The 25,893-nt window shown below is 42.7% G+C and overlaps 2 protein-coding genes across 3 annotated transcripts in view; one reads left to right on the top strand and one right to left on the bottom strand.

Annotated features, from left to right (window-relative positions):
- slc22a2 (solute carrier family 22 member 2) lies at positions 1 to 6,856 on the top strand. Of its 2 annotated transcripts, XM_062044818.1 has the most exons (12): positions 1 to 596; positions 800 to 903; positions 964 to 1,118; positions 1,191 to 1,359; positions 4,485 to 4,599; positions 4,677 to 4,780; positions 4,851 to 5,065; positions 5,136 to 5,244; positions 5,310 to 5,422; positions 5,490 to 5,589; positions 5,651 to 6,400; positions 6,705 to 6,856. In XM_062044818.1, the coding sequence occupies exons 1-11, from the start codon at positions 36 to 38 to the stop codon at positions 5,745 to 5,747; spliced, it is 1,842 nt and encodes a 613-aa protein (XP_061900802.1). In that variant the 5' UTR covers positions 1 to 35; the 3' UTR covers positions 5,748 to 6,400; positions 6,705 to 6,856. The 2 variants fall into 2 exon arrangements, with proteins under 2 accessions (XP_061900802.1, XP_061900804.1); XM_062044820.1 differs by lacking the exons at positions 5,490 to 5,589; positions 5,651 to 6,400; positions 6,705 to 6,856 and having other exon boundaries at positions 4,851 to 5,019; positions 5,098 to 5,244.
- plg (plasminogen) overlaps positions 5,743 to 25,893 on the bottom strand; it is a 26,350-nt gene continuing 6,199 nt past the window's right edge. Inside the window, exons 4-19 of the mRNA XM_062044815.1 lie at positions 23,923 to 24,037; positions 23,720 to 23,859; positions 23,538 to 23,658; positions 23,332 to 23,450; positions 23,087 to 23,249; positions 22,860 to 22,984; positions 22,621 to 22,780; positions 22,367 to 22,554; positions 22,150 to 22,298; positions 11,098 to 11,191; positions 10,902 to 11,016; positions 9,828 to 9,902; positions 9,599 to 9,739; positions 6,531 to 6,637; positions 6,207 to 6,352; positions 5,743 to 6,129 (exon numbers count right to left, since the gene is read on the bottom strand). Of these exons, the coding sequence (XP_061900799.1) occupies positions 5,968 to 6,129; positions 6,207 to 6,352; positions 6,531 to 6,637; positions 9,599 to 9,739; positions 9,828 to 9,902; positions 10,902 to 11,016; positions 11,098 to 11,191; positions 22,150 to 22,298; positions 22,367 to 22,554; positions 22,621 to 22,780; positions 22,860 to 22,984; positions 23,087 to 23,249; positions 23,332 to 23,450; positions 23,538 to 23,658; positions 23,720 to 23,859; positions 23,923 to 24,037 (2,120 nt within the window). The 3' untranslated portion in view covers positions 5,743 to 5,967. The remainder of the gene's footprint in view (positions 6,130 to 6,206; positions 6,353 to 6,530; positions 6,638 to 9,598; positions 9,740 to 9,827; positions 9,903 to 10,901; positions 11,017 to 11,097; positions 11,192 to 22,149; positions 22,299 to 22,366; positions 22,555 to 22,620; positions 22,781 to 22,859; positions 22,985 to 23,086; positions 23,250 to 23,331; positions 23,451 to 23,537; positions 23,659 to 23,719; positions 23,860 to 23,922; positions 24,038 to 25,893) is intronic.

Here is a 25,893-nt window from a genome sequence, read left to right on the forward strand (position 1 = left end):
TTGGCCCTGAGAACCTTCATATTGGTGGACTTCAGATGAACACTCAGTGCATGTGTCTGTGCTCTGTGTTTATGTTAATGAGGCGAGTATGGCGTAGCGCTCCGCTGCACAGCCCGCTGACCTTTGGTCTAACCCGTCCTGTTAAAAATGAAGAGGACCGGGCCAGCTGCCACTTTGTGCTCATCACCGCCGCTGCCATGACCTCGTTTGACGACATCTTGGAGGAAGCCGGGAAGTTCGGCCGCAGCCAGAGGCGCATTTTCGCCCTGCTGTGCTTCGTGTCCATGCCCTGGGCCGGCGTGTACGTGGGCATCGTCTTCCAGGGTTTCACCCCAGACCATTGGTGCCGTGACGACGCCGTCCAGCAATGGAGGCAAACGTGCGGTCGGAGCTTGGCCGATGGCCGAAGTGTGATTGCGCCGCTGGTCAACGTGTCCGGCGTGCTGCAGCACAGCAGCTGCGAGCAGTACGACGTGGACTGGAACGCCACGCTCACCTGCGACGCTCAAAAGATGGACCTGGGCAGCACACCCACAACGCCCTGCAAGAGCGGCTGGGAGTACGACTATGAGGGGAGGCGGTCCTTCGTCACGGAGGTATGCCCACTTTTAAACTGTTTTGAACCTTTCCTTAGCTTGAATCTTATCGACAGGTGGCTGTCCATAAAAGAGAATAAATAATACAGTACTATTACAGTATAATAGTAATAGTAATAGTTAATTGTAGTACTAGAGAGTTCTTGGATGTATTTTGTTACAGCAGGTTGTCATGTCATGGACATTCTTACCTTTTGTCCTAGTTTGGCCTGGTGTGCTCTGACGCTTGGTTGGTGGACATGTTCCAGGCCATGCTCAACATCGGCTTCCTGCTGGGCAGCATAACCATCGGTTACCTGGCCGACAGGTAAGAACCTGATGTACGGACGCGTGCAGGTCACATCTGATACGAAGCTTCTGTGCACAGGTTTGGCAGGAGGTTAAGCTTCCTGATGTCCAACGTGTTCAACGGGATCGCGGGGATCCTGGTGGCTGTGGCGCCCAACTACGTGTCCATGTTGATCTTCAGGATGCTGTACGGCTTTGGCGTGAAGGGAGGCTGGATGGCGGGATACGTGCTGAGTGGGTTACTTTTTTCTCCTCTCTCTCCATGTCCTGTTGACATACGCAAATATGGTCTCGCTTCTCTCCCAGTCACAGAGATCGTGGGTGTGGAGTACAGGCGCACAGTGGGCGTGGTTTACCAGATGTTCTTCAGTGTAGGTCTCCTGGTGCTCCCCCTGCTGGCCTACTTCATCACTGACTGGCGATGGCTGCAGGTCGTCATCACTGTGCCCTACATCCTGTTCATCAGCTACTACTGGTGAGACACCTCTTGTTTGTATTTACATTTACAATACGATAACGGTACAGGCATTCTACGTACTACTAAGTAACTACTACTACTCTGCAGCGGTAGTTTAGTTGTACATACAGACTATCTTTGTAGTGCTATGCCACATAGGAGTGTATATGATGCTGTTTATAAGTACATAAATAACTAAATACAGTACTACTATTCCATAGTGCATACATCCTAAATTTGTAGTACTATTCCACATAGTAGTCTGTACGACTACACAAGTGTAGTAGTAAGTTGTTGTTTTTGTTTATTAGTCCATACATAACTACACAGTACAGTAGTACTACAATTCCATAGTGATAGTTTAGTAGTGTGGGATCTGAGGTCGTTGTGGCTTGTGCAGCCCTTTGAGACACTTGTGATTAAGGGCTATATAAATAAACTGAGATTGATTGATAGTGTGTACATACTAACTTTGTAATATTATTCCACATAAAACAGCGTACGATGTTGGTTATTAGTACATACATACTTAGAGTATTACTATTCCACAGCAGTAGTTTAATAGTGCATATATACTAACTTTGTAGTGCTATATATTTATATAGTAGTGTGTATGACTTTGTAAGTAGTAGTAATAAATTGGTATTATTGTTTAATAGTACATACATAACTACATAGTACTACTAATCCACAGCGGTAGTTAAGTAGTGCATACATACTAACTTTGTAGTACTATATTCCATATAGTAATGTGTACGACTTTGTAAATTGGTGTTGTTTTTGAGTAGTACATACATAACTACACTGTACTATTATAGTTCCACAGCAGTAGTTTAGTAGTGCATACATACTTTATTTATAATACTATTCCACATAAGTGTGTACAATGTCTTATTACTACATAGTACTATTATTCCACAGCAGTAGTTTAGTAGTGCGTACATACTACTAACTAGGTACTACAGTGGGACTTCGATTCACAAACTTAATTGGTTCCTCAACATACTGTAGTTCATGAATCAGAAGGTTTGTATAGTGAAGCATAGTTCCCCATTAGAAACAATGTAAACATGAATAATTGGTTTATCGCCCTATTTTAGTAAAACAATGCACACTTTGTAGACATTGTGTATGTTGGTGTGTGTGTGAGTGCGTCTAAATATACAGTCGTGGTCAAAAGTTTACATACACTTGTAAAGAACATAATGTCATGGCTGTCTTGAGTTTCCAATAATTTCTACAACTCTAATTTTTTTGTGATGGTGTGATTGGATCACATACTTGTTGGTCACAAAAAACATTCATGAAATTTGGTTCTTTTATGAATTTATTATGAGTCTTCTGAAAATGTGACCAAATCTGCTGGGTCAAAAGTATACATACAGCAGCAATGTTAATATTTGGTTACATGTCCTTTGGCAAGTTTCACTGCAATAAGGCACTTTTGGTAGCCATCCACAAGCTTCTGGCAAGCTTCTGGTTGAATTTTTGACCACCCCTCTTGACAAAATTGGTGCAGTTTAGCTAAATGTGTTGGTTTTCTGACATGCACTTCTTTCTTCAGCATTGTTCACACGTTTAAGTCAGGACTTTGCGAAGCCTGGTTTAGCCATTCCTTTACCGCTTTTGATGTGTGTTTGGGGTCATTGTCCTGTTGGAACACCCAACTGTGCCCAAAACCCAATCTCCGGGCTGATGATTTTAGGTTGTCCTGAAGAATTTGGAAGTAATCCTCATTTTTCTGAGTGGGGACAGCGGCGACAGTCTGTTTTCACGTCCGCTTTCCCACGATATAAACAGCGTGCCTGCCCGATCACGTTATAACTGTAGAATGATCGAGGGCGAGTTCTTGGTTTCTTATGTTGGTTTATTGTTAGGCAGTTTCATTAATGTCCTCCCAGCGCGGTAACAACACACAACAACAGCAGTCACGTTTTCGTCTACCCTAAAGCAGTCCGTCTGCCGTAAACAGCAATGTTGTGACACTCTTAAAACAGGACAATACTGCCATCTACTGGATAGCCTCCGGAACACAGAAATTCAAGTATTTCTTTTATTTATATGTATAATAAAAAAAAAAAAAAAAAAAAAAAAAAAAAATATATATATATATATATATATATGTATATATATATATATATATATATATATATAGCTAGAATTCACTGAAAGTCAAGTATGTCATACATATATATATATATATATATATATATATATATATATATATATATATATATATATATATATGAAATACTCGAGTTGGTGAATTCTAGCTGTAAATATACTCCTCCCCTCTTAACCACGCCCCTAACCACGCCCCTGCCCCAACCACACCCCCGCCCCGCCCCCGCCCCACCTCCCGGAATCGGAGGTCTCAAGGTTGGCAAGTATGATAAAAACCATTGTTAAGGTCAATTATTTTCATGTTGCTACTGATGTTTAAACATGTCCTCTTAAACCAGTGCACTTTTTTCACATTTTGTTATTTTGTGTTTTTGTTAGCTGAAGAATTGAGCATAGCTAAATGTTTTTAAAGAAGATTGGAGACTACATTTGACTTTTCTTATATTAATTCCAAGGCTTTTTCTTTTTTCTTAAGTTGGGATCCTATTATGCAAAACCTACTTTTCTTACTTGTTACTTTCTGTTTTTGTGTATTTGGGATCCCCATCAGTCCCGGAAATTTTAAATCAAGGCATGGTGGAGATATTTGGTTACGTCAACAGATATTTCCATTTATGGGTTAGTTTATGGGCCAAACTATATCAGGATATGACTTTTGCTCCATATTGCCCAGCCCGACACTCATGTTAGCGACAGTTTAGGGATGTTCTGTGTTTTAGCTTTACAGTAGACCTTATGATGGCATTGTGTTTATATGTATGAGTGCACACGTGTACATTGTTTGAGTGTTAATACAATTGTGATGTTTAAGACATTTCATATTGCTACTAAAAATGTTCTGTGCTACTAATTTTTTTTCATTTAGTAGCACCAGGGCTACTACTGAAAAAGCTAAGCATACAGTGTACTACTAAGTTTACTCTGCTTAATTACATAACTGGTGTGTATGTACTACCACAATACTCCTTTATGTACTTGGGATAAGTGGCACGCATGCTACTAACTTACATCACCGACAGGTTCATTCCGGAGTCTCCAAGATGGCTGCTGTCCCAGAACAGGAGGTCCCAAGCTGTGGCAATCACTGAGGCCATGGCCAAGGAGAACAAGAGGACTTTGTCCAAGAACATTGAGGTAGCGTCACAAACAAACACATGAATCCTGCACACCAGAATTTCATCAAGAGGTTCTCTTCATTGTGGACTTTGTAGACTTTAACTGATGAAAACGCTGATCCTTCTGCCACCGCCTCCTTCATGGACTTGATCAGAACGCCCAAAATGAGGAAGCACACCTTCATCCTCAGCTTTAACTGGTCTGTTGATGCTGGTAAAATTCTAGAAGTTGTTAGTGACAATGATTAAGTCCAGCTGTGTTGCTTCCAGGTTTACCAGTGCAGTGGTCTACCAGGGTCTGATTATGCGACTGGGCATTATGGGAGGAAATGTCTACATCAGCTTCCTCATCTCCGCTCTCATGGAGTTTCCCGCCGCTTTGCTCATCCTCTTCACCATCGAGCGTGTTGGCCGCCGCTTGCCCTTTGCCGCCGCCAACGTAGTGGCCGGAGCCGCTTGCTTAATCACTGCTTTCCTTCCAGACAGTGAGGACACCACTGTTCTTTATTCATTTCAGATGTTTGGATGCTCTTACGGTTCCTCTCGTCGTCGCAGGTGTGCCCTGGTTGAAGACGGCAGTGGCTTGCGTGGGCCGACTGGGCATCACCATGACGTTTGAGATGGTCGTCTTTGTCAACACGGAACTCTACCCGACGTTCGTCAGGTAAACCCTCAGCATCACGATTGTCTACTTTGGAGGACGTGTGAGAATGTGTTGAATGACACCAGGAACCTGGGTGTGTCCGTGTGCTCCACACTGTGCGACATCGGCGGCATCGCTGCTCCTTTCCTCCTCTACCGGCTGGCCACCATCTGGCTGGAACTACCCCTCATAATTTTTGGTGCGTCACAGCACATTCAGTTGTTGGTTGCTGTGAAAAGTAGCTCATGTTGTTGTTTATTGTTCAGGCATTCTGGCTTTTCTGGCCGGCGCGTTGGTCTTGCTGCTCCCGGAAACACGAGGTGTCCCGCTGCCCGACACCATCAATGACATTGAGTTCCCTGACAAGTGAGCGACGAGAAGTGGCGCATGTCTTGTTGTTGGTGTGTACTCACTCTTGTGTGTTTAGGGTGAAGCTAAAAGCCATGCAGAAGAACCAGCAGTTGACCACGCTCCTTCCCCCCGACGCCAACATTTCAAGTAACCAAAACCCAGCAAGCGTTTGAAATCCTCCAAGTATTTATTCACGTTCTGTCACTTCCATCCATGCTTTTGATGGCCTCCACACTAAGTCTAATTGATTAAAATCTTGTTTTTATTGCAATTAGTGACCACCAATAGTTGAATAAAGAGTGTTCTATTTGGGCTTGTGGACAGTCATGATTGAACAAATAACTCCGCTTACTTTCAAGGCAAATTCAACTAGGTCCTCCCTTTAACATCAGTTTAATTGGCTCTGATGGTTCGCTCAATCCAGTCCACAAACTTTGACACTCGAGCATAGACGCCAGGCTTCATTGCATTGGCACAGCCCAAACCCCAGGACGTGACGCCCTGCAAGATAAACTTGTTGTTGGATTTACACACCAGAGGACCACCGCTGTCACCCTGCAGGGACACAATAGGACAGGATGAGTACTATCGACTGTTACTACCCATCAAGTACATTGAGAGGGGTATGAGACCTGGCAGCTGTCTGTGCCTCCAGCAATGTTTCCGGCACACATCTCGTGGTCTTTCACTCTGCCGTTAAGGTACGACGGACGATTGCAGACTTTGTTCTCGATGACAGGGAAGCCCGTCTCCTTGAGAATGCCTTCTCCTCCCGTACCTGAGACACAGGACAACAGTCACTACTCCCTACCCTCACTGCTAAAAGGTATGTTGACCGTCTAACCAAAGATGCTAGCTTGTACACGTCAAAGTCTTACTTTGAGTCTTTTCAGGTTGGGTAAACTTAATTTCTGTCCGCCCACAACAACTGACTCAGAATGTGGTCTGCGTTGTACCTTTAGTTTCACCCCATCCTGTGACGTAGCACTCTGCACCACTAGGCACGATGTAATCCTTCTCTGGTAGACAAGCTGGCAGGACTTTGTCATTAATGATTGCAGGCCTGAAACACACAGCAGCACACTTTACCATCCATCCTCCATCCATTTTCTACCACTTGTCCCTTTCAGGGTCGCGGGGGTGCTGGAGCCTGTCTCAGCTGCATTCGGGCGGAAGGCGGTGTACACCCTGGACAAGTCACCACCTCATCGCAGGGCCAACACAGATAGACAGACAACATTCACACACACATTCACACACTAGTGAACTTTTAATGCTTACTACTCGGGTTGTGAGATATCAATGATATACTACGACTGAACAATTTTGAGAAAACATTTTTTTTGTGATTTTTCTCTCTAATTGCGATTCGATTTGCGATTTTTATATTTCATACATAAAAATGCACAAAACTAAAAATAACCAGTGAATGAAGACATCCTACTTTTAGTCGATCAACATGTTCTTGTCTAGAGGTGCCAAACAATATGCAATAATTTACTTTCAAAAACATTTATGTTTATGCAGACAGACTCAGAGCTTTTGTCTAAATCATGCTCTTCCACTGAAGCAATAATCGATAAAATCTATACAATGTTTATTATGTAATCATAATGCAAGTAACAATTTAAAAGGATATACACTTCTATTACTCATTACATTATAATTGTTTACCATTGTACTGTCCTTGGAAGGTAAATAAAGAAAAAATAAAACATACACATTTTTGTACATCTTAAAGTCCATATTTTTCCCAGTTGGAAAAACGAGGACAGACAACGTCTTTTTGTTTGTTGCCGTCACGTGATCACGGCATTTTCGCTTGTTGATAAGCTCATATCGCCCATCCAATTTGAAGCTGAAATATTCCGACATTTGGCTTTGTAATCAGATTGTTTTCCTCCTAATTTTTGTTACTTTGCTGAACTTCTCACTGGCGAGCCGCAAGGCTCTTTGTCTGTGCTTCCTGTGTGTATGGTCTCGCTGAGTTGCTCTGCGCCCACAGAGACAGAGATTGTGGAAGACAGAAAAGAGGGCTCACTACTGTTAAATAAATGTGTGCAGTTGCTGAGAGCGATGCACAGAGTAAGACTTTTTCTCACCGATTGAAAAGAGGAAGAAACGCGAGGCTCAACAATTCTGATTGGCTAACATGAGTGTCACTGAAATGCCGGTGATGGTGGAGAAAAAAACTTTGGCCCCTTTTGGTTACATATTCACACTAATTCAAACTTCGGATGGGCGGCTCAATACAAATATCGACAGTAACAATACCAAGTATAGTATCAGTTTATATGGTCGATACTTCGGCTCGACGGCGGTAAGTCCCAAGGGCCACATGGAACATATAATAATAAATATATTTTTTATTTGCTTTTTTTATTGTTTACAAACTTAGGATATAAGTCCCTGGACACAGGAGGACTTTAAGGGGGATACAAACAAAGGATTTAAATCAGAGCCAATAGTAGGAAATAATATAAACATGTAATTGATATTGTTACATCACTATCCTGTCTTTTTGGCTGATTATAATTGTTATCAAAAATTTAATCATCCAATGATCTTAAAAATTTGAAGTACCAGCCTTATGATGACCAAATCTGCCCTTGTAACGACTTTGTATTAGATCAATACCTGTATTTCTGTTATCACCCAAAACTTACTAAGTGCTTATTACATTTGAACAGAAGTATAGATAGAAACCTGTTACAACAGAAAGTAGCCAGATATTAACAAGTAGATAAATAGTAGTTTTGAGAAAATAATACAACCGGAAATTACGTAATATGTTACCGCATACGTCAGCAGCCGAATTATGAGCCTCGGTAACCTGTTTTAAAATACTTCTACTTAGGGGTGTAACGGTACGTGTATTTGTATTGAACCGTTCCGGTACGGGGGTTCGGTTCGGAGGTGTACCGAACGAGTTTCCACACGGACATATTAAGTAGCGTACAGCACGTTGTGTAAACAATGCACACCGAGGCACAATACACGGCATGCTAGCAACGACCGGGCTACGACAACATGTAAAAGCCAGAGCTGGAAGACACTCCTGCCTCGTTAAGATCTCTCGTTTGGGAACACTTTGGCTGCACGATACAACAATGGAGGACGGAGGCTTGCCGACATTGTTCAGCAGCTGCTTCTGACAACACGTCAAACATGCTAACCCATTTGAAGCGTCACCACCGCATTCAAGCAGCCTCTCCTTGGCGAGTCAGGCAGGGCTAAAGCAATAACAAAGGTTTTTATTGCAGCAGATTTAAGACCATATTGCATTAAAAACTAGATTTTGACCCACTTCTATGGTGGACCAACAATAAGCCCATATATCCTCTTACTGCCAAGTTAGCCAGGCTGGGGTGGGGAAAGAAAAGTTAATCTGAGGCTGAGTTGACTTGAAACTGTTTAATGTTGCACTTTCTATGTAGAAGAAAAGTTTTGTCATTTAATTTAATTTGAGCAACAACTTGAGGCAGTTTATTGTTGATTAACGTGGACCCCGACTTAAACAAGTTGAAAGACTTATTCTGGTGTTACCATTTAGTGGTCAATTGTACGAAATATGTACTGTACTGTGCAATCTACTAATAAAAGTCTCAATCAATCAATCAATCAAAAAAAGCACTTTATATGTAGAAAGGTTTTGTTAAGAAACCATTCCGAGCCTTATCTTACTTAGTTTTTATTTTATATATGTTGACCACATTAACCCTGGCAATGGACCCTGTGTGTATATGTATGTTATGCCATTGTTTACAAATTTGGTAAATAAATAACCAAAAAATGTATATTTTGTTGTTTTCTTACTGTACCGAAAATGAACCGAACCGTGAACTCTAAACCGAGGTACGTACCGAACCAAAATTTTTGTGTACCGTTACACCCCTCGTTCTACTCTATTATCATTTGTAATAATATATATCGTTATCACAGAAGGCTGCAATATATATTGCGATACAGAACTTAGGCCATATCACCCATCCCTACTTACAACTAACACTTGTCCACGACTGACCTGTCCAATTTGAGCAGTGCAATGTCGGCCCCGTTGGGTCCCAGCACCAGTTTCTCCAGCCCCCTCATCTGTTTGGACGCCTCTTGGGCTCTCTCCGTGTGCACACCCAGAATGATCATGTAGGCAGAGGGCCGCTTGGACCTGCAGCACATTTCGAACACGTTGAAGCCAATTTGACATGTATGTGTGTGTCTGCTTCATGAGTGTTGTCATAGTAACACATTCTGACCTCTCCAGGCAGTGTGCAGCCGTCAGCAGCCACCGGGGTTCAATCAAAGTTCCTCCACAGAAGTGAGTACCTGTACTGGAAGAGTTAGAAAATATCTTCAAAATGTTTCTTTTCAGTTAGGACACTCTAGCTAAAAATCATCATAGAACATAAAATCCTCACATGTACTCAAAGTGATAAGCCAGGGAGGACAACACTTCATACTTGCCAACCCTCCCGATTTTTCCGGGAGACTCCCGAATTTCAGTGCCCCTCCCGAAAATCTCCCAGGGCAACCATTCTCCCGAATTTCTCCCGGACAACAATATTGAGAGCGTGCCGTGATGACACTGCCTTTAGCGTCCTCTACAACCTGTCGTCTCGTCCGCTTTTTCTCCATACAAACAGCGTGCCGGCCCAGTCACATGTTGTATGCGGCTTCTACAGCCACACGTAAGTGACTGCAAGACATACTTGATGAACAGCCATACATGTCACACTGAGGGTGGTCGTATAAACAACTTTAACACTGTTACAAATATGCGCCACACTGAACCCACACCAAACAAGAATGACAAACACATTTCGGGAGAACATCCGCACCGTAACACAACATAAACACAACAGAACAAATACCCAGAATCCCTTGCAGCCCTATCTCTTCCGGGCTACAATGTACACCCCCGCTACTACCAAACCCCCCCTCAACCACACACGCACACACACACCTCAACACCCCCATCTCCCGAATTCGGAGGTCTTAATGACTTTAACTGTATGCTTTTGCACATATTTAGACGGCAACAGAGAAATCAGAAGTTGAACCATCCAGGAAGTGATTGTGTTTGACTACTAAGGTTGTCCTTTTTCTGTAGAACGCTCAGATTTTACAATAAAAAAGTCTTACAGCACACCAGCAAACAGAAGTGTTGTATGAATGGCAACAAGCAAATACCAATTGTGTGCCACCTGCCATCCAGTTGTAAATAGTTTCATTGGTCTGCCTATCACTAAGCATCACTACTACAAATGGATGAACAAAGGTATGATTAAGATTAATTTTAGGTTTCATCACTGTCGTTTGGTGGTACTCACTTGGTGCGCAGGCTGATCTGCCACGGCCACGAGTGCGCTTTGGCCACGCAGCCCCCCACGATGCGGCCAAAACAGCGCTTGGGTTTGACCACGGGTGTCCCGCAAGACAGGCCCGCTACAAACAGGAGGTGAGAGGTCAAAGGAGGCATTCAAAAGCAGCCAGTGTGCACCATAGGGACACAATGTTTTCACATACCGCAGTCGGGGATCTGACAAAAATCCCATTTCTTGTTTCGGTCTGTGGTGTAGCACCACGGTCCGTTCACATCGCTATCTGGGTTTCTGCAGCTCTGGTGAAGAACACACAGCAGCAAATGGTTAAAACACTCATCCTTAGTGAGTCATATGACTAAACACATTGTGTAAATTTAAAGATTGGGTTTGTATTAGAGGCAGTCATGTTTTTTTTTCCTTGTGACAATTGTGGCGCCCCCTATGGGTTGTGGTCAAAATGCTTAGGAATTGATTGATTTAAACTTGTATTAGTAGATTGCACAGTGAAGTACATTTTCCGTACAATTGACCACTAAATGGTAACACCCGAATAAGTTTTTCAACTTGTTTAAGTCGGGGTCCACTTAAATTGATTCATTATACAAATATATACTATCATCATAATACAGTCATTACACAAGATAATCATCAGAGTATATACATTTAGTTATTTACAATCCGGGGTGTGGGATATGGACGGCGGTGGGGGGTTTAGGTTTGGTTGGTATCAACTCTTCAGTCATCAACAATTGCATCATCAGAGAAATGGACATTGGAACAGTGTAGGACTGACTTGGTAGGATATGTACAGCAAGTAGTGGACACAGAGAGAGAGATCAAAAAGTATAAGAAAAAGTGTCTACATTTGATTATTTACAATCCGAAGAGGTATGATGTGGAAGGGAGGGTGTTAGTTCAGGGTTGAAGTTGTCTGGAGGTGTTCTGAAAAAATAGTGTTTTGAAGGAGGATAGAGATGCCCTTTCTTTTATACCTGTTGGGAGCGCATTCCACATTGATGTGGCATAGAAAGAGAATGAGTTAAGACCTTTGTTAGATCGGAATCTGGGTTTAACGTGGTTAGTGGAGCTCCCTCTGGTGTTGTGGTTATGGCGGTCATTTACGTTAAGGAAGTAGTTTGACATGTACTCCGGTATCAGGGAGGTGTAGCGGATTTTATAGACTAGGCTCAGTGCAAGTTGTTTTACTCTGTCCTCCACCCTGAGCCAGCCCACTTTGGAGAAGTGGGTAGGCGTGAGGTGTGATCTGGGGTGGAGGTCTAGAAGTAATCTGACTAGCTTGTTCTGGGATGTTTGGAGTGTAGATTTGAGGGTTTTGGAGGTGCTAGGGTACCAGGAGGTGCATGCGTAATCGAAAAAGGGTTGAACGAGAGTTTCCGCTAGAATCTTCATGGTGCTTTTGTTGACCAGAGAGGAGATTCTGTAGAGAAACCTTGTTCGTTGGTTGACCTTTTTGATAACCTTGGTTACCATTTTATCACACGAAAGATTAGCCTCTAGAATGGAACCTAGGTAGGTGACCTCATCTTTCCTGGTGATAACAATGTCACCCACTTTTATAGTGAAGTCATTGACTTTCTTAAGGTTGATGTGGGACCCAAATAGGATGGATTCCGTTTTACCCAAGTGTATGGATAGCTTGTTGTCAGCGAGCCAGGTGCAAATTCTACAGAGTTTAGCACTGAGGATTTTCTCCACCTGTGACTTGTCCTTGTCTGATACCAGCAGGGCCGAGTCATCCGCATGCTGATGACAAGTCATTTATTTATATTAGAAACAGTAAAGGCCCTAATATACTGCCTTGGGGGACTCCACAGCTTACTGAGAGGGGGGGGGGGACATGGTGCCGTTCACCTCTACCACCTGTTTCCTCCCCTCCAAGTAAGATTGCATTCAGCTCGATGAGGTTTTATCAAATCCGATGGCTCTGAGCTTATCTAACAGTATAATGTGGTTAACGGTGTCAAAGGCCTTCTGAAGGTCCAGCATGACCATGCCGCAGTATTTGCCCACGTCCACCTCATGTTTGATGAGAAGGCATGTGTCAGTGGAGTGGTTAGTTCTGAAGCCAGATTGGAATTTGTACATTAGTTTATTAGTGGCAAGGTAACTATCGACCTGTTCATAAACTATTTTTTCCATTACTTTCGAAATGGAACTGAGAATAGAAACAGGTCGGTAGTTGCCAGATTCCAATTTGCTTCCTTTTTTAAAGAGGAGAGTTACTCTTGCTATTTTGAATTCTTTTGGTACTTGGCCTTGTGTAATTGAGAGGTTTATTATGTGCGTGATGATTGGGGCAATGGTGGTGGCAGAGTCCCTGAGGAATCGGGAGGGGATATTATCAAGGCCGGTGGCCTTGTTCGGGTGGAGCGCGCTCAATTTTTTAGGTACCTCTTCAGCTGAGACGACGGAAGGCATGCTACTGTAGCATATGTTCAGATATCCTCGAAGTTGTATACAGTGAAACCTCGATGTACAAACGTAATTGGTTCTTGAACATGGTTCTTAAATCGAAAAGTGGGTATAGTGAAGCAGTTTCCCACAAGAAACAATCTAAACATGAGTCAAAATGGGTCAATTTTTATCTGATACTCTTGGCATTGCTTGTGGTGTCCCCCAAGGGTCAGTGTTGGGGCCAAAACTGTTTAATGTGTATATTAATATGTTTAATACATCCAAAGTACTGAAATGTATACTATTTGCAGACGACACAAATATATTCTACAGTAGTGATGACTATAATGAGCTCATAAATACATTAAATGTAATAGAGTGATCTATGTTTGTCTGTTGCCATCTCCTGGTGAATGTTGGCTATAGTGTACTGGGGTTATTTTTTGGTTGGCCAACGATTTACGTGGTGTTGCGCACCTGACGTCACGTGTGTTGAGTCTGTTCTGGAAGTATACAGTAAAGAGACGTACTTCATCACCTCGCCTGTTTATTGCCTCCAACCCAATATATTACAAATGGCGACGAGGATTTAAAAGAAGCCCACTGCGTGAGGGGACTTTATTGGAGGTCCGTGCACTGGTCGTAGGTAAGGCTGACGAGTAGCCTACTTTGTGGAGGAACCGGGCACGTGTCGGAGTAGCAGTAACACCGGATGCTAACATGGCTCAGACAGTGGGTCGCATCGATGAATACAATGATTCAAAGGAGGATTTTGATTCATATCTGGAGCGTTTGGAGCAGTGGATGCTGGCTAATGAGATTGGAAATGACAAGAAGGTGTGTGTTTTCCTTTCTGTTATTGGAGCAGACACTTATAAGCTGCTGAAAAACCTCACGTCTCCGGCATTGCCAAGTGCTTTAGGATATGATGTACTGACGAGGGCGCTATGTGGACATTATAAGCCCGCACCTGTTGTGATAGCAGAGCGTTTTCGCTTTCAGAAACGTAATCAGAAAGAAGGAGAAGCTGTTTCTGACTACATTGTGGCGTTGAGGCAGTTGTCAGCTACCTGCAATTTTGGACAATATTTGGACGATGCCATGAGAGATCGTTTTGTGAGTGGATTACGTTCTGATGCAATGCAACGCAGGCTGTTGTCTGAAAGGGACCTGACTTTTCCCCGTGCCTGTGAAATTGCAGTCTCAATGGAACTTGCTTCCAAAAATACAATGGAGCTCTCTGGACACAGCGGACCTCACCAGGTAAATGCCCTGTCAAGTGTTAATAATTTTTCTGAAAAGGGGAGGAAAGGACAGTTCAGATGGAACAATAATAACAAAGCAAAGGAACAGAAAGGAGGCAAAAGAGACACATGGGGGCAGCAAACATGTTACAGATGTGGTGGAAAGCACTCAGCACATGACTGCAGATTTAAAAATGAAAAGTGTCATGCTTGCTCCAAAATTGGACACATTGCCCGTGCATGCAGGAAGACTAAAAGGCAATCTTCAACTCAGTATGTTGAAACTGAAGGGAGTGCATCCAAAAGTGGTGATGAGGCAGAACTTTTTGGATTGTATGCAGTTGACTCTACCTCAAACTGGGAAAAAGGTTACATAGTGGATCTTGGACTGGGAAACAAGAGCACCAAAATGTTACTGGACACGGGTTCAGCAGTCTCAGTGGTTTCTGACAGCTTTTACCAGGAAAACCTTACTCAATTTCCATTGAAACCAGTTTGCAAGTTAAAGTTGAAATCATACTCAGGCCAAAGGATTGCTGTTCGAGGGTACATCATGTTGCCAGTACAGTACGAGGACCAGCAAGTGACACTTCCACTGGTCATTGTACAGGGAAGCAGACCTGCCCTGATTGGCCGCAACTGGCTAAAAAAGTTACGGCTGAACTGGAAACAGATTTTCACAGTACACAAGGTGCAGACAAAGACGCATGGTAACACAGGAGTACAGGAGGTGATAGAGAGACATAAGGCAGTGTTCTCAGAGGGCCAAGGCTGTATCACAGGGTTTAAAGCTAAAATCCGCACCAAGCCGGATGCCACACCAATTTTCTGCAAGGCTCGCCCAGTTCCTTATGCACTAAAGGAAGCTGTAGAGAGAGAGCTGGAGAGGTTGGAGAGTGAGAAGGTGATTTCAAAGATTGACAAAAGTGAGTGGGCAGCTCCAATAGTCACCGTACCCAAGGTCGACAAAACTATCAGGATTTGTGGTGACTACAAGGTCAGTGTTAATCAGTGCATTGAAGAGCAGACATATCCACTACCGAATACTGAAGATCTGTTCGCTACATTAGCAGGAGGAACATCTTTCAGAAAACTGGATCTTTCGCACGCCTACCAACAACGACAGTTGGATGAAGAGTCAGAAAAATATCTGACCATAACACACATAAGGGCCTGTACAAGTATCATCGCCTCAGTTATGGAGTTTCGAGTGCTCCTGCGATATTTCAGTCTGTTATGGACCAGATTCTGCAAGGGATGGACCATGTGACATGTTTTTTGGACGATATTCTCATCACTGCTTCCTCGGAGGAGGAGCATTTGACAAGACTGGATAATGTTCTCACACGTTTGGAGAAACATGGCATCAGGGTGAAGCTATCAAAATGTCAGTTTTTCCAGAGCAGTGTTGTATATCTGGGACATCGCATTGATAAGACTGGGTTACATCCTACAGAAGAAAAGGTGACTGCCATAACAAATGCACCTGAGCCCACAAATGTAACAGAACTGAAGTCTTTCTTGGGCCTTCTGAACTATTACAGCAGATTCCTGCAAAACCCCTCTACTGTGCTCCAGCCGCTGCACAGCCTACTCAAAAAGGACTCAAAGTGGGTTTGGACTGTTGAATGTGCAAACGCATTTGAAGATGCAAAGCAACTTCTGCTGCAGAACAAAGTGTTGGTACACTACAACACCCGCCTGCCACTGCGAATCGCATGTGATGCTTCGCCTTATGGAGTCGGGGCTGTAATTTCACATGTAACAGAAAATGGAGAAGAACGACCTGTTGCATTTGCCTCAAGGACACTCACTGAACCAGAAAGGAAGTATGCCCAAATTGAAAAGGAGGCACTTGCTATCATTTTTGGAGTAAAGAAATTTCACAAATATCTTTATGGAAGGAAATTCACACTTATCACTGATCATAAGCCACTGTTGGCCATCCTGGGGCCAAAATCAGCAATTCCAACGTTGGCAGCATTAAGAATGCAACGCTGGGCACTTATTCTCATGGCGTACAATTATGAGATTGAGTATAAGAAGTCAGCTGATCATGCTAATGCGGATGCTTTGTCACGCCTACCCCGAGTAGGGATGAACAACACAGCAGAAGAGGGAAGTATCTTCTACTTTTCACACTTGGAGGAACTCCCTGTGTGTGCAAAAGACATTGAGAGTGCTACTCTTAAAGATCCTGTACTCAGTAAGGTATGGAACTACACATTAAATGGCTGGCCGAGTTATGTGCAAGATGTAGCATTGAGGCCTTACTTTGTACGCAGACAGGAGTTATCGGCAGATCAAGGCTGCATTCTCTGGGGACAGTGAGTCATCATACCCCCAGGTTATCGACAAAGATTACTGGAGGATCTTCATCATGAACATCCAGGTATCTGCCGTATGAAGGCTCTTGCCCGCAGTTACCTTTGGTGGCCAGCCTGTGATGGTGAAATTCAAGAACTGGTGAACAAGTGCTCAGTCTGCCAAGCAGTACAGAAAATGCCAGCTGTGGCACCATAACATCCTTGGCGGTGGCCAGAAAGAGTGTGGCAAAGAATTCACATCGATTTTGCAGAAAAAGATAAACAGTATTTTTTGGTTGTCATAGATAGCCATTCAAAGTGGTTAGAGGTTTTTCCAATGTCCTCCACCACTTCTCAAAACACCATTAAAGTGCTGCGCGGTCTGTTTGCATCGTATGGACTGCCAGAAGAGCTAGTTTCAGACAATGGCCCACAACTGGTGGCAAAAGAGTTTACTCAGTTCCTGGAGAGTAATGGAGTAAAACACACTGCTGTACCTGCTTACCACCCAGCATCAAATGGAGCAGCAGAGAGATCAGTACAAATCCTGAAACGGGCTCTGAGGAAGAATGTGCTGGAAGCAGACAGCAAGTCTTCCTTGCCACTCAATCACAGACTTGCAAATTTCCTTCTCATGTACCGCAGCACACCCCACACAGTGACGGGACATACTCCAGCTGAGTTATTCCTGAAACGCCAGTTGAGAACTCGTTTCAGTTTGCTCAAGCCGGAGCTTGCCAGACAGATAGAAGGAAAACAAGCAGCGCAGAAGCATCATCATGACAAAAGGGCTCCCCCTGTTCGCTTTTTCCTGGAGGGAGAGGTGGTTCGCATCAGAAATTTCAGGGGCGGAGTAGAAAAATGGATTCAGGCAAAAATACAGAAAAGACTGGGAACTGTCACTTACCTGATCCAAGAGGGACAGAGACAGCGCACAGTGCATGTGGATCACATGTTACCATGGCGAGAGAACATGGAGAGACTGCCAGTTATCTTGTCTCCACCAGTTGCAGAAAATGTACCATCAGTACAACTGGACAGTGCTGTTTCAGTTCCATCACCAGGACCATCAGTGAGTCAGACACAAACTAGTCTCATCACTGAACCAGATTCAAGGGCTGCTGAGTTGCCATCATCAGAACCCAGATCACCCACAACAAAAACCCCACCAGTGATCCGCAGGTACCCAGAAAGGTTTCGAGTACCACCAAAAAAACTGAATCTCTGAAGACAGTATAAATCTCTGTTAAAGGTGTACAAATACTGTTTTGTATAATACGTACGTTATTGTTGACAAATGAGGGGTAAGAGTTCAGTACTAAAAAAAAAAAAGAATGTGGTTTCAGTACAGTTTTTTAAATTGAACTGCTGCATTTTTTGGTTGGGTTGTGTATTTCTTTTGAGTAATTTCTACATTTCTAAAAGGGGAGGAATGTAATAGAGTGATCTATGTTTGTCTGTTGCCATCTCTTGGTGAATGTTGGCTATAGCGTACTGGGGTTCTTTTTTGGTTGGCCAACGATTTACGTGGTGTTGCACAGTAATTTCTACATTTCCATAAGGGGAGGAATGTAATAGAGTGATCTATATTTGTCTGTTGCCATCTCCTGGTGAATGTTGGCTATAGCGTACTGGGGTTATTTTTTGGTTGGCCAACGATTTACGTGGTGTTGCGCACCTGACGTCACGTGTGTTGAGTCTGTTCTGGAAGTATACAGTAAAGAGGCGTACTTCATCACCTCGCCTGTTTATTGCCTCCAACCCAATATATTACAGTAAACACAGAACTAAACATAGTAAAAAAATGGATGGACACAAATAAATTATCTTTGAATATAAATAAAACTAAGATAGTGATGTTTGGAAATCGCAACATAACGTCTGAACAGAAAAAAAGTACCGTATTTTTCAGAGTATAAGTCGCTCCGGTGTATAAGTCGCACCGGCCGAAAATGTATAATAAAGAAGGAAAAAAACATATATAAGTCGCACTGGAGTATAAGTCGCATTTTTTGGGGAAATATATTTGATAAAATCCAACACCAAGAATAGACATTTAAAGTCAATTTAAAATAAATAAAGAATAGTGAACAACAGGCTGAATAAGTGTACGTTATATGACGCATAAATAACCAACTGAGAACGTGCCTGGTATGTTAACGTAACATATTATGGTAAGAGTCATTCAAATAACTATTAACATATAGAACATGCTATACGTTCACCAAAAAATCTGTCACTCCTAATTGCTAAATCCGATGAAATCTTATACGTCTAGTCTCTTACGTGAATGAGCTAAATAATATTATTTGATATTTTACGGTAATGTGTTAATCAATCAATCAATCAATGTTTATTTATATAGCCCTAAATCAATCAATCAATGTTTATTTATATAGCCCTAAATCACAAGTGTCTCAAAGGGCTGTTAATAATTTCACACAAGTCGCTCCTGAGTATAAGTCGCACCCACGGCCACACTATGAAAAAAACTGCGACTTATAGTCCGAAAAATACGGTATTGATGGTACCCAAATTGAAATCGTAAATGGGAATACATTTTTGGAGTAATAATTGATAGTAAACCATCATGGAAACCTCATGTCAGACACATTAAAACAAAAATCTCCAAAAGCCTCTCAATTATAAACAAAGCAAAACTATACCTCAATGAAAATGCACTCCGTACTCTATACTGCACCTCGGTACTGCCATACCTTACATACTGTGTTGAAGTATGGGTAATACTTACCACAACACAATTCATCCTCTGATCATATTACAGAAAAGAGCAGTGCAGATCATTCACAACGTTGGTTATTTAGAACATACTCATAATCTGTTTATGCAATCAAAGTTGCTCAAATTTTATGACTTTGTTAAATATAATACATTAATAATCTTATATAAAGCATATAACAAATTATTGCCGCCTAATCTACAATGTGTTTTTATAAGACGAGTGCAGGCTCATAACTTGAGAGGCTTTGGATATTTCTTATTGCCGAGAGCTCAAACCACTCGTAAACGGTGTGTCTGTATGCGGAGTAAAACTATGGAACAAACTGGACTTACAACACAAGCAATGCCAAACTATTAATCGATTTAAACTATTATACAAACATGGGGCTGGTTCAAATATAGAGATGAGGGTCTTTAATTTGACCTGCTGTTGTACTCTGTCTCAAAGTGTTAACATGTGCTCAATGTTTCCTTACCATTATTGCTATGTTGTCTATTACCGTTATTGCTATGTTGTCTATTACCATTGTTGGCATTTTGTCTATTACCATTGTTGGTATATTCATTATTCCTACATTGTTGATACAAATTATTGTTACAGTGTAAAAATTATTGTTACCTGTGGTAATGCCACTATGATACAGCATCTGTATTATAATCCTTGAACAAAGTAACAGTGAACTCGTGAATAATCACTGAATGGAGAACTGGGGGTGGGAATAAATACATTATCTTCTTTCCACTCCCTTTCAGGCAAAACTGGACAATCAAGCATTACATACTATACATTACATTTTGCACTATATTAATTTATATTATTATGTGTTGTCAACTTTGTACTTTTTTATGTAATTGCCTGAAATAAATAAATGAATGAAAAAATGAAATGAGCTTCCAGCCTCGACAAATCTAGTGGAAATTTTAGTGAAGGTTTGTACACTTTGAACACAACATAAAGTGCTATACAGTACTGTATATCAAACAAACATAACAAGGACATGATGGATCGACTTTCTATGTAATAAGTCAAAACAACAATGTGCTGTATGCTCTGCTCTGCCAACGCATGCACACACACAGAAGTGTCACAAACAATCCTAAACTTCAACAACACCAATAAACATTTAAAAAAGTAAAATACACCCACATAGGAATGGGCCATGTTGATGATTTGGAAGAGTGAGGGGCCGCGCTGGAACGAGGAGGGATAGTGTCTTTTCCTCCGCTGTGATATAAGTCTGCTGTGGCATGTTTTTCCAGACAAAAACAGCTTCATTACGATTAAAACATGTAATGCTGTAGTTATGCTTGTGAGCGCCATTAATACAATTAGTCTTAATTTACTCCACAGCGTTGTGTTCCTTTTTTCCATGCTAGTCTGTTGAGTTTTTGGGACTCTTATTGCGTTAGCAAAATGGAAAAAACAAAAAAAGGCAGACATGCTGGAGTGTTATACGACTCTTCCTATGCAGCAAGTGAAGTGGAGGGCTCCACTTTCTCAACAATGTCTCGCCCTGCTTTTTGCCTGCAGGCGCCTGAATGAAGTGTTCGTGCAGAGACATGGTTCGCACATGTAGGCATATTTGGCTTGGTCTAAAAGTTCTCAAATAGAGTGCTTCGTAAATCAAGGTTCCACTGTAACCATTAGACACATGATCATTGACTTGTGGACAGTAAGTCACCAAGTACGCCTCTGACCACTTGAGGTTACCATATTTTTGCACCATAAGGCGCTCTTAAAATCCTTTAATTTTCTCGAAAATCGATGAGTATGCCTAATAACCTAGTGCGCCTAATATACCGTACGTATGAATTCTGGTTGTGCTTACCGACCTCGAATCAATTTTATTTAGTACATGTTGTAATGATAAGTGTGACCAGTCACACCAGAGATATGTGTGGCCTGTAAACTGACGCCTGTTCAAAGGGCATTTGGCGGATTAGCCATATATGGTAAAGGTTAACCCAAAGTGGTTTGCGCGGGTCCGCCGTTGTAGTCCGACGATGTGCTCAATAAGCTTCTTCTTTTTCTCTATCTTCTTGTTCTAACATATATGTGAGTGGAGTCTCAATGGAAGCGCTATAAACTACCGGTACAAAAAAGATGACGGGGAGAAGACGCAGTTGAAGTGGAGACACATAAATAAGACCACCCACAAAACGGCACATAGCGGAGAGACGGTTAGAAAGCGGTTTGAAGATAGTCTTTAAAACATAATCTATGCAACATTTGGACTAAAACACCACCATTACATGTTATGTAGACCACAAGGAAATGTTTTAAATGTAGAAAAAAAAATCATAATATGACCCCTTTCATGCGCCTTACAATCCGGTGCGCCTTTTTGTATAAAAATAGACCCGCTCATCGGCCGTGTGCCTTATAATCTGAAGGCCCTATGTTCTGAAAAATATGGTAGCTTGATGGTAGCCCTTGTTGTTCAACCAATAAGGTGTATGGCTTTATTTGCTGTGTAGTTTGAGCCACTCTACTAGAAAAACTACACTTGGACCTAACATGCACTCAAAGATTCCAGAACTACTCACATTGCCCTCCAAGCCCTTGTCAGGGTGTGTTTCAGGGGTGAAGCTGTTGTGTTTGTGGGGCGTCTGAGCACTCCAATCCTGGCAAGTGACGCCCAGTATGGTGATGGAAGTCTGCCCTCTGTAAGTGGCACCATTGCCCACCTTGCAGTCTTTTTTTGAACAGCAAAAAGTGGATACGATTTAAAGCTGCCTTGTCAGGAAGAAGAGATGGGTTTACCTTTCTGGGTGGGAGACTGGCTGGTAGGTTTGTCAGGTGTAGTTGGTTCAGTGGTGGGTGTGCCTCCTTGGGGATTACTGGAACATTTGTCGATGCTGCAGTACTCCCAGCGAACTAAAGGATCAGTGGTGTAGCACCAGGGAGCTCGGTCTCCATCTGGGTTTCTGCACAGATTCCTCTGGAGGTCGCTGTTGGAAGAGAAGACAATCAAGAAGTGACACACAAGACCATTTTGAAGGCTGTAGGGGACTGACGCTGTGGGGAAGTGTTCTGGCGTCTTGGCGTGCGCATGTGGACTCATGGAGCTCCAGGCCTGACATTTCTTCCCACGGATGGTTTCTGACGTGACCCCTCGGTAACTTGAGCCGTTGTCCACATAGCAGTCATCTTCGTCTGAAGGGATCACAGGCTCATCTGCAGGGACGACAACACCCCATCATCAGGTTAATGTCTTACAAGATGTTTGCTGTAGTCCTCCTGGTCTCGTCAGTACCTGGTCCAGGTCCGTCCCCACATGTTGGCACACTGCAATACTCCCAGCGGGTTTCAGAGTCGGTGGTGTAACACCACGGCTTCCTCTCACTGTCTGGGTTACGGCAATAGTTGGCATCTAGACCTCTGTTTAAAAAGAAACATGTGTAAGTCTACTTTTGCCCACTGGGGGCAGTGTGGTGCCATTAGGAGATGACATATAGCAGAAAGTTCTACGATGACGCTAACCTGCAGGGGTAGTTGTCAGGCGTGCGGTTGTGTTTGTGCGGCGTTTGAGCTGACCAACTCTGACATGTTTTGCCAGATTCGGTCACAGCAATGGTGCCTCGGTAGGCGCTGCCTTCGCCGGTGGCGCATGTCATCTCAGGGACGACGGTGGGAGGTTCTGATGCTAAGGAGGACATTTCAAAAGGTGTATTTTCAGCAAAAATGCTTGTCTCACATGCTTTTGATTGATAGGAGGCGGGGCTTACTGCAGCGAGGGATGGAGCAGATCTCCCATCGCTTGGTGGGGCTGGTCGTGAAGCACCACGGCCGAGGATCTCCGTCTGGATTCCTGCAGTAGTTCTCTTCTAGATACTTCTCTGGAAGCCTAAAATAATGTTGATTGATTGCCATTGAGATCATAAATGCACAGCGTCATCTATTTATTTAAAAAAGTGAGTGTATGAGGTCTCACGCGCTGGGAATGTAGCCGTGGTTGTGAGGTTTCTGCGAGTCCCAGCGCTGGCAGGTGTAGCCGCTCTCGGTGGTGGTGACCTTCCCTCGGTAGTCCTCGCCGCTGCAGTGGATGCACTCCTCTGCCAGGACACAAGGGGGCGTTAATCGTGGTGACGTGCACAAGACGTGGCGAGCGTCTACCTGTGCAGCTGGGCACACCGCAGTGCTCCCAGCGGGTATTGGCGTCAGTGGTGTAGCACCAGGGACCCCCGCTGTCCCCATCGGGGTTTCTGCAGAAGTTGGACTCCAGGTCGGCTAGCGGATGGCTCTCTGGTGTGATGCTGGACGGTGACAAGAATTAGAGCCATGTTGAAACACATCATTTGACCTCAGCTCCTACTTACTTGGGCCTGTGGGGGAATTTAGCTTCCCAGCGCTGACACTCCTTTCCTGACTTTGTTCTGGCTTTTGTTCCTCTGTAGTCCTTCCCGATGCCCTTCACACACTCCAGGAGGTAATCTGGAAAACAAGAAAGGAAAAAAAAAATTAAATACATTACAGGAAAACTCATCAAACATGTAGGAAGATTAAGGCCATTCTAAAATTAAAAAGTAAAATTAAGAAAGCTAAAACATTTTTCAAAAGCTTTTTTGATAAGAGAAAAGCCGTGAAACAGAAAAACTTTTGTTTTTTTTGCTTTTATTTAAAGATGCATTTAGAAAGAGAAAAGTGATTAAAAAAAATACTTTGTAAAATTATTAGTATTTTTTTTTAAACAAACATTTCTCCGAGCATTACAATTTTTTTGTATTTTTAAGAGTTAAAAAAAATACAAACTTTTCTCCTAAAATGATTACTTCTCTGCCCAAAATATGTATTTTTACTAACATTACAACACTAATGTTGGACTGGACTCTCGCTGATGTGTTGGACTTTCACAATATTATGTCAGACCCACTCGACATCCATTGCTTTCGGTCTCCCCTAGAGGGGGGGGGGGGGTTACCCACATATGCGGTCCTCTCCAAGGTTTCTCATAGTCATTCACATTGACGTCCCACTGGGGTGAGTTTTCCTTGCCCGTATGTGGGCTCTGTACCGAGGATGTCGTTGTGGCTTGTACAGCCCTTTGAGACACTTGTGATTTAGGGCTGTATAAATAAACATTGATTGATTGATTGATTGATAATGTTAAAAAATGTTTATGAAAAAAATAAAAATAACAAACTTTTTTTTTTTCACTTTTTTTTTTCACATAACTTATTTCCAAGAATATTAACAGAAAAAAAAAGGCAAACGAAAATTCGACTTTCCTCCACTAGACAAGTTGCTATTAGAAAAGTAAATATTTTTCTTTTTCTTTTTAGAGATAATTTTTTTTGCTTTTTAGTGTGCCTTGTACTCATTCTAAAAACGTCTAGCTGACAACAGATCAACATAATTGTGGTGTTTGTTGCTAGGCAGAAAGGCATATTTCAATCACCTCCACTATAGGCTAATGTGAGCTCAACACTTAAAGGCCTACTGAAACCCACTACTACCGACCACGCAGTCTGATAGTTTATATATCAATGATGAAATCTTAACATTGCAACACATGCCAATACGGCCGGGTTAACTTATAAAGTGCAATTTTAAATTTCCCGCTAAACTTCCGGTTGAAAAGTCTATGTATGATGACGTATGCGCGTGACGTCACTAGTTAAACGGAAGTATTGGTACCCCATTGAATCCAAAAAAGCTCTGTTTTCATCTCAAAATTCCACAGTATTGTGGAGATCTGTGTTGGTGAATCTTTTGCAATTTGTTTAATGAACAATGAAGACTGCAAAGAAGAAAGTTGTAGGTGGGATCGGTGTATTAGCGGCTGGCTGTAGCAACACAACCAGGAGGACTTTGACTTGGATAGCAGACGCGCCAGCCGACGCTAGCCGCCGACCGCACGGATGATCGGGTGAAGTCCTTCGTCCTTCCGTCGATCGCTGGAACGCAGGTGAGCACGGGTGTTGATGAGCAGATGAGGGCTGGCTGGCGTAGGTGGAGCGCTAATGTTTTTATCATAGCTCTGTGAGGTCCCGTTGCTAAATTAGCTTCAATGGCATCATTAGCAACAGCATTGTTAAGCTTCACCAAGCTGGGAATTATTAACCGTGTATTTACATGTCCATGGTTTAATAGTAGTGTTGCTCTTCTGTCTATCCTTCCAGTCAGGGATTTATTTATTTTGTTTCTATCTGCATATGAGCCAGATGCTATCACGTTAGCTTAGTAGCTAAAGAGCTTCGCCGATGTATTGTCGTGGAGATAAAAGTCACTGTGAATGTCCATTTCGCGTTCTCGACTCTCATTTTCAAGAGGATATAGTATCCGAGGTG

Source organism: Entelurus aequoreus, linkage group LG04 (assembly GCF_033978785.1).
Source record: "Entelurus aequoreus isolate RoL-2023_Sb linkage group LG04, RoL_Eaeq_v1.1, whole genome shotgun sequence".
NCBI lineage: Eukaryota > Metazoa > Chordata > Actinopteri > Syngnathiformes > Syngnathidae > Entelurus > Entelurus aequoreus.